Source organism: Oncorhynchus keta, chromosome 1 (assembly GCF_023373465.1).
Source record: "Oncorhynchus keta strain PuntledgeMale-10-30-2019 chromosome 1, Oket_V2, whole genome shotgun sequence".
In the NCBI taxonomy this organism is placed as follows: domain Eukaryota; kingdom Metazoa; phylum Chordata; class Actinopteri; order Salmoniformes; family Salmonidae; genus Oncorhynchus; species Oncorhynchus keta.
In genome coordinates this window covers 89,231,064-89,239,671 of record NC_068421.1, presented here as the reverse complement: position 1 = coordinate 89,239,671, position 8,608 = coordinate 89,231,064, and the positions used below count along the sequence as shown (strand labels likewise).

Genomic DNA, 8,608 nt, shown 5'->3' with positions numbered 1-8,608 from the left:
ACTGTCTGTCTCCCTCTGTGGTGAATCTAACGGTCTGTCTCCCTCTGTGGTGAATCTAATGGTCTGTCTCCCTCTGTGGTGAATCTAACGGTCTGTCTCCCTCTGTGGTGTATGTCTGTTTCCCTCTGTGGTGAATCTAACAGTCTGTCTCTCTCTGTGGTGAATCTAACAGTGTCTCTCTCTGTGGTGAATCTAACGGTCTGTCTCCCTCTGTGGTGAATCTAACAGTCTGTCTCCCTCTGTGGTGAATCTAACCGTCTGTCTCCCTCTGTGGTGAATCTAACAGTCTGTCTCCCTCTGTGGTGAATCTAACAGTCTGTCTCCTTCTGTGGTGTATGTCTGTCTCCCTCTGTGGTGAATCTAACAGTCTGTCTCCCTCTGTGGTGAATCTAACAGTCTGTCTCCTTCTGTGGTGTATGTCTGTCTCCCTCTGTGGTGAATCTAACAGTCTGTCTCCCTCTGTGGTGAATCTAACAGTCTGTCTCCCTCTGTGGTGAATCTAACGGCCTGTCTCCCTCTGTGGTGAATCTAGATGATATTCGTGACTACTTTGGGGTGAAGATAGCCATGTACTTCGCCTGGCTGGGGTTCTACACCACGTCTATGCTGTATCCTGCTGTCATCGGCTTCGTGCTCTGGGTTCTTACCGAGTCTGACCAGGTGACTTTTACACTGGACCTTTTCAAGGTGTCCTGTCTGGAATGGGGAGTACCTGTACACCAAGCTGCCTCACACTACAGCAACAGGAGATAGACTCCTGTCCTCTGGGTCAAGACAAGGCTTTACTTACAGCTTACTTTTCAAATGCACTGTTTGTATCTCATTTAGTACAGATACACAGAGACATACTCACTGTGATACACTCCAATCTGCTCTGAAGTACAGTGTATTCCCTTCTTTAACAACGTTAGCCTTTTCTACTGGCTCACGGTGAGATATTGAACTGTGTTGACGTTTGAAAATGTAGCAACTGTGTTTCTAAGGTTCCTCAGATATGATGATTTCATGTCTTTTCATCTGTGTATTCTCCTCTCTCCTCAGACGAGTCGTGATATCTGCTGTGTTTTCTCTCTCCTCAGACGAGTAGTGATATCTGCTGTGTATTCTCCTCTCTCCTCAGACGAGTCGTGATATCTGCTGTGTTTTCTCTCTCCTCAGACGAGTAGTGATATCTGCTGTGTATTCTCCTCTCTCCTCAGACGAGTCGTGATATCTGCTGTGTTTTCTCTCTCCTCAGACGAGTAGTGATATCTCCTGTGTATTCTCTCTCCTCAGACGAGTCTTGATATTTGCTGTGTATTCTCCTCTCTCCTCAGACGAGTCTTGATATTTGCTGTGTATTCTCCTCTCTCCTCAGACGAGTCTTGATATTTGCTGTGTATTCTCCTCTCTCCTCAGACGAGTCTTGATATCTGCTGTGTTTTCTCTCTCTCCAGACGAGTCATGATATCTGCTGTGTATTCTCCTCTCTCTTCAGACGAGTCGTGATATCGGCTGTGTTTTCTCTCTCTTCAGACGAGTCATGATATCTGCTGTGTATTCTCCTCTCTCTTCAGACGAGTCGTGATATCGGCTGTGTTTTCTCTCTCCTCAGACGAGTCGTGATATCTGCTATGTTTTCTCTCTCCTCAGACGAGTCGTGATATTTGCTGTGTATTCTCTCTCCTCAGACGAGTCATGATATCTGCTGTGTATTCTCTCTCCTCAGACGAGTCATGATATCTGCTGTGTATTCTCTCTCCTCAGACGAGTCATGATATCTGCTGTGTATTCTCTCTCCTCAGACGAGTCATGATATCTGCTGTGTATTCTCTCTCTTCAGACGAGTCGTGATATCTGCTGTGTTTTCTCTCTCCTCAGACGAGTCATGATATCTGCTGTGTATTCTCTCTCCTCAGACGAGTTGTGATATCGGCTGTGTATTCTCTCTCCTCAGACGAGTCGTGATATCTGCTGTGTATTCTCTCCTCAGACGAGTCGTGATATCTGCTGTGTATTCTCTCTCTTCAGACGAGTCGTGATATCTGCTGTGTTTTCTCTCTCAGACGAGTCGTGATATCTGCTGTGTTTTCTCTCTCCTCAGACGAGTCGTGGTATCTGCTGTGTTTTCTCTCTCAGACGAGTCGTGATATTTGCTGTGTTTTCTCTCTCCCCAGAGGAGTCGTGATATCTGCTGTGTTTTCTCCTCTCTCCTCAGACGAGTCGTGATATCGGCTGTGTTTTCTCTCTCTTCAGACGAGTCGTGATATCAGCGGTGTTTTCTCTCTCTTCAGACGAGTCGTGATATCTGCTGTGTATTCTCTCTCCTCAGACGAGTCGTGATATCTGCTGTGTTTTCTCTCTCCTCAGACGAGTCGTGATATCTGCTGTGTATTCTCTCTCTTCAGACGAGTCGTGGTATCTGCTGTGTATTCTCTCTCCTCAGACGAGTCGTGATATCTGCTGTGTATTCTCTCTCCACAGACGAGTCGTGATATCTGCTGTGTATTCTCTCTCCTCAGACGAGTCGTGATATCGGCTGTGTTTTCTCTCTCTTCAGACGAGTCGTGATATCAGCTGTGTTTTCTCTCTCTTCAGACGAGTCGTGATATCTGCTGTGTATTCTCTCTCCTCAGACGAGTCGTGATATCTGCTGTGTTTTCTCTCTCCTCAGACGAGTCGTGATATCTGCTGTGTATTCTCTCTCTTCAGACGAGTCGTGATATCTGCTGTGTATTCTCTCTCCTCAGACGAGTCGTGATATCTGCTGTGTATTCTCTCTCCACAGACGAGTCGTGATATCTGCTGTGTATTCTCTCTCCTCAGACGAGTCGTGATATCTGCTGTGTTTTCTCTCTCCTCAGACGAGTCGTGATATCTGCTGTGTATTCTCTCTCCTCAGACGAGTCGTGATATCTGCTGTGTATTCTCTCTCCTCAGACGAGTCGTGATATCTGCTGTGTTTTCTCTCTCCTCAGACGAGTCGTGATATCTGCTGTGTATTCTCTCTCCTCAGACGAGTCGTGATATCTGCTGTGTATTCTCTCTCCTCAGACGAGTCGTGATATCTGCTGTGTATTCTCTCTCCTCAGACGAGTCGTGATATCTGCTGTGTATTCTCTCTCCTCAGACGAGTCGTGATATCTGCTGTGTGGTGTTTGCACTGTTTAACGTGGTGTGGGCCACACTCTTCTTGGAGAGGTGGAAGAGAAGGGGGGCGGAGCTGGCCTATAAGTGGGGTACACTGGACACCCCTAACGAGTCTCTAGAGGAACCACGGACGCAGTTTAGGGTGAGGACGACATGAGAACTTTTCAACTCAATGTCTCAATATATTTTACAGAAGAAGATGACTAAAGGAAAACAAAGAGCTACAATAAAAACTATGGACAACAGGTGTAAACATTTTTCCTTCCTCTTCCCTTCCTGCTACTCCCCCCCTCTCTCCCCTCTCCATCTCTCCCCTCTCCATCTCTCACCTCTCTCCACCTCTCACCTCTCTCCACCTCTCTCCTCCATCTCTCACCTCTCTCCATGTCTTTCCACCTCTCTCCTCTCTCACCTCTCTCACCTCTCTCCACCTCTCTCCTCCATCTCTCACCTCTCTCACCTCTCTCCACCTCTCTCCTCCATCTCTCACCTCTCTCACCTCTCTCCATGTCTTTCCACCTCTCTCCTCTCTCTCCTCTCTCACCTCTCTCCATCTCTCTCCTCCATCTCTCACCTCTCTCCACCTCTCTCCTCCATCTCTCACCTCTCTCACATCTCTGCATGTCTTTCCACCTCTCTCCTCTCTCTCCTCTCTCACCTCTCTCCATCTCTCTCCTCCATCTCTCACCTCTCTCCACCTCTCTCCTCCATCTCTCACCTCTCTCACATCTCTCTATGTCTTTCCACCTCTCTCCTCCCTCCACCATTTCCCTCCACCTCTTTCCATCTCCCTCCAACTCTCTATATCTCCCTCCATCTCTCTCTACCTCTCTCCTCCCTCCACCATCTCCCTCCACCTCTTTCCATCTCTCTCCAACCCTCTATATCTCCCTCCAACTCTCTCCTCCCTCCCTACACCCTTTCTCTCCTCCCTCCCTACACCCTTTCTCTCCTCCCTCCCTACACCCTTTCCCCCACATTCCCTCTGCAGGGTGTGAAGCGGTGCAGCCCCATAACAGGCTGTGAGGAGTTTTACTACCCACCGTGGAGGAGGAGGGTGTTCAGGTGGCTGGTCAGCCTGCCCATCTGCATCCTGTGTCTCTGCTTTGTGTTCCTGGCCATGCTCCTCTGCTTCGAACTGCAGGTCACTGAATGATCAACAGCTTCTAGTAACACTGTCAAACTTCCTTACTGGAGATGTACAGTTGAAGTCAGAAGTTTACATACACTTATGTTGGAGTCATTAAAACTCGTTTTTCAACCACTCCAGAAATGTCTTGTTAACAAACTATAGTTTTGGCAAGTTGGTTAGGACATCTACTTTGTGCATGACACAAGTCATTTTTCCAACAATTGTTTACAGACAGATTATTTCACTTATAATTCCAGAAAAAAAAATCGTACCATTTTTTTGTAAGTTGTTGAATATGCAATTTAAAAGAGAGTCCGTCATCAATTAAAATTCCAATATATTTACATGAGGTTACAACCTTAATCTCCTTGCCCTGACAGGTAGTAATAGGTGAAAGGTTCAGAGGTCTATTTCTTACAGTACCAGGCAAAATGGTAGAATAATAGTGAAGACATCAAAACCATGAAATAACACATACGAACCAAAAAGGGTTAAACAAATCAAAACACATTTTAGAGATCAAGTTATTCAAAGTAACCACCCTTTCCTTGTGACAGCTTTGCACACTCTTGGAATTATCTCAACCAGCTTCATGAGGAATGCTTTTCCAACAGTCTTGAAGGAGTTCCCACATATGCTGAGTGCTCCTCCTCCATGCTTCACGGTGGGAACCACAAATGCGGAGATCATCCATTAATCTACTCTGCGTCTCCTCTTGCACTATCAGACCAAAGGACTGATTTCCTTGCTCGTGTTTCTTGGCCCAAGTTAGTCTCTTCTTATTATTGGTGTCCTTTAGTAGTGGTTTCTTTGCAGAAATTCGACCATGAAGGCCTGATTCACGCAGTCTCCTCTGAACAGTTGATGTTGAGATGTGTCTGTTACTTGAACTATGTCAAGCATTTATTTGGGCTGCAATTTCTGAGGTGCAGTTCATTCTAATGAACTTATCCTCTGTAGCAGAGGTAACTCTGGGCCTTCTTTTCCTGTGGGGGTCCTCATGACAGCCAGGTAACTCTAATGAACTTATCCTCTGCAGCAGAGGTAACTCTGGGCCTTCTTTTCCTGTGGGGGTCCTCATGAGAGACAGTTTCATCATAGCACTTGATGGTTTTTGCGACTGCACTTGAAGAAACTTTCAAACTTCTTGACATTTTCCGTATTGACTGACCTTCATGTCTTAAATTAATGATGGACTGTTGTTCTCTTTGATTATTTGAGCTGTTCATGCCATAATATGGTATTTTACCAAATAGGGCTATCTTCTGTATACTGTACCACCCCTACCTTGTCACAACACAACTAATTGGTTCAAATGCATTAAGAAGGAAAGAAATTATGCAAAGGAACTTTTAACAAGGCACACCGGTTCATTGAAATGCATTCCAGGTGACTCATCTCATGAAGCTGGTTGAGAGAATGCCAAGAGTGTGCAAAGCTGTCATCAAGGCAAAGTGTGGCTACTTTGAAGAAGCTCAAATATAAAATATATTTTGATTTGTTTACTACATGATTCCATATGTGTTATTTCAAAGTTGTGATGTATTCACTATTATTCTACATTGTAGAAAATAGTACAAATAAAGAATAACCCTTGAATGAGTAGGTGTGTCCAAACTGTTGACTGGTACTGTATGTAGATTGACATTGTATGGATGTAAAGGTTTGTAATGTGTGTAGTAAGTAAGAAAGTTGTTGTTATGGTGTTTGCAGGAGTTTGTTATGGGGATTAAAGAAGTACCTCGCCTGGCCCGGTTCATCCCTAAGATCATGCTGGCCATCACTGTGACTGCCTGTGACGAGGTGTACAGGAAGATAGCCTACTGGCTCAACGACATGGGTGAGAACAGGCACTCTTATCCCTTTCATACACAGACCAACATCCCACTATTTCACCATGCCTGCTTCTGTATACCAGGTGCTGGTGTATCTGAAAAGGGTAGGGGGTAAAAAAAAAATGAAACCAACCTCTCGCCCCTATCAACTCAGTCGTAGGGCCCTCCATTGTCACCTGCTGCTGACGAAACTCAGAGGGTGACTTCAAGAGTGGCGAGTGAGGAACAAATAAACCCCTCAACTTCGGGACACACTTGTGATGATGCAATTCATGTTTCACATTTAAATAATAAAACAAGCATGAAATTAAAAATAGAAAATTCCCTGTGTTGTTTTACAAGATATAATCCTCAGTAACATTTCATTTGGGAGGTATTTAATCTGTAACATGTGTCAAGCCTCGAAATCAGACACAAACATAATTAGATCTTTTGTGTGAAATTGTGCAAACTCAAAAATAACGCGGTGCGTTATGGGATACCACTTCGCTCTGAAGCAAACAGCGTAGCTGGCTCTGTGGAAGTGGCTATCGGAGGGTCTAATTAGCACCTACACTCTTCGTAATGTTCACCCCCTCAGCTTTGGGACACTTGTGCATGTGGCAGAGGAGAAGGGGAATGGGCTAATGGAGGCCAGAGAGTCGAGGAGAAGGGGAATGGGCTAATGGAGGCCAGAGAGTCGAGGAGAAGGGGAATGGGCTAATGGAGGCCAGAGAGTCGAGGAGAAGGGGAATGGGCTAATGGAGGCCAGAGAGTCGAGGAGAAGGGGAATGGGCTAATGGAGGCCAGAGAGTCGAGGACAAGGGGAATGGGCTAATGGAGGCCAGAGAGTCGAGGAGAAGGGGAATGGGCTAATGGAGGCCAGAGAGTCGAGAACAAGGGGAATGGGCTAATGGAGGCCAGAGAGTCGAGGACAAGGGGAATGGGCTAATGGAGGCCAGAGAGTCGAGGAGAAGGGGAATGGGCTAATGGAGGCCAGAGAGTCGAGGAGAAGGGGAATGGGCTAATGGAGGCCAGAGAGTCGAGGAGAAGGGGAATGGGCTAATGGAGGCCAGAGAGTCGAGGACAAGGGGAATGGGCTAATGGAGGCCAGAGAGTCGAGGAGAAGGGGAATGGGCTAATGGAGGCCAGAGAGTCGAGGACAAGGGGAATGGGCTAATGGAGGCCAGAGAGTCGAGGACAAGGGGAATGGGCTAATGGAGGCCAGAGAGTCGAGGACAAGGGGAATGGGCTAATGGAGGCCAGAGAGTCGAGGAGAAGGGGAATGGGCTAATGGAGGCCAGAGAGTCGAGGACAAGGGGAATGGGCTAATGGAGGCCAGAGAGTCGAGGACAAGGGGAATGGGCTAATGGAGGCCAGAGAGTCGAGGAGAAGGGGAATGGGCTAATGGAGGCCAGAGAGTCGAGGAGAAGGGGAATGGGCTAATGGAGGCCAGAGAGTCGAGGAGAAGGGGAATGGGCTAATGGAGGCCAGAGAGTCGAGGACAAGGGGAATGGGCTAATGGAGGCCAGAGAGTCGAGGAGAAGGGGAATGGGCTAATGGAGGCCAGAGAGTCGAGGACAAGGGGAATGGGCTAATGGAGGCCAGAGAGTCGAGGAGAAGGGGAATGGGCTAATGGAGGCCAGAGAGTCGAGGAGAAGGGGAATGGGCTAATGGAGGCCAGAGAGTCGAGGACAAGGGGAATGGGCTAATGGAGGCCAGAGAGTCGAGGACAAGGGGAATGGGCTAATGGAGGCCAGAGAGTCGAGGAGAAGGGGAATGGGCTAATGGAGGCCAGAGAGTCGAGGAGAAGGGGAATGGGCTAATGGAGGCCAGAGAGTCGAGGAGAAGGGGAATGGGCTAATGGAGGCCAGAGAGTCGAGGAGAAGGGGAATGGGCTAATGGAGGCCAGAGAGTCGAGGAGAAGGGGAATGGGCTAATGGAGGCCAGAGAGTCGAGGAGAAGGGGAATGGGCTAATGGAGGCCAGAGAGTCGAGGAGAAGGGGAATGGGCTAATGGAGGCCAGAGAGTCGAGGAGAAGGGGAATGGGCTAATGGAGGCCAGAGAGTCGAGGAGAAGGGGAATGGGCTAATGGAGGCCAGAGAGTCGAGGAGAAGGGGAATGGGCTAATGGAGGCCAGAGAGTCGAGGAGAAGGGGAATGGGCTAATGGAGGCCAGAGAGTCGAGGACAAGGGGAATGGGCTAATGGAGGCCAGAGAGTCGAGGAGAAGGGGAATGGGCTAATGGAGGCCAGAGAGTCGAGGAGAAGGGGAATGGGCTAATGGAGGCCAGAGAGTCGAGGAGAAGGGGAATGGGCTAATGGAGGCCAGAGAGTCGAGGAGAAGGGGAATGGGCTAATGGAGGCCAGAGAGTCGAGGACAAGGGGAATGGGCTAATGGAGGCCAGAGAGTCGAGGAGAAGGGGAATGGGCTAATGGAGGCCAGAGAGTCGAGGAGAAGGGGAATGGGCTAATGGAGGCCAGAGAGTCGAGGAGAAGGGGAATGGGCTAATGGAGGCCAGAGAGTCGAGGAGA

General features: G+C 48.1%; 1 protein-coding gene across 4 annotated transcripts in view; it reads left to right on the top strand.

Annotated features, from left to right (window-relative positions):
- Nucleotides 1–8,608, top strand: part of ano8b (anoctamin 8b) — a 97,590-nt gene that overhangs the window by 64,979 nt on the left and 24,003 nt on the right. For all 4 annotated transcript variants that reach the window (XM_052464332.1, XM_052464331.1, XM_052464330.1 and 1 more), the window contains exons 7-10: nucleotides 533–660; nucleotides 3,110–3,271; nucleotides 4,121–4,273; nucleotides 5,975–6,101. In XM_052464332.1, coding sequence (XP_052320292.1) covers nucleotides 533–660; nucleotides 3,110–3,271; nucleotides 4,121–4,273; nucleotides 5,975–6,101 — 570 coding nt within the window. The remainder of the gene's footprint in view (nucleotides 1–532; nucleotides 661–3,109; nucleotides 3,272–4,120; nucleotides 4,274–5,974; nucleotides 6,102–8,608) is intronic.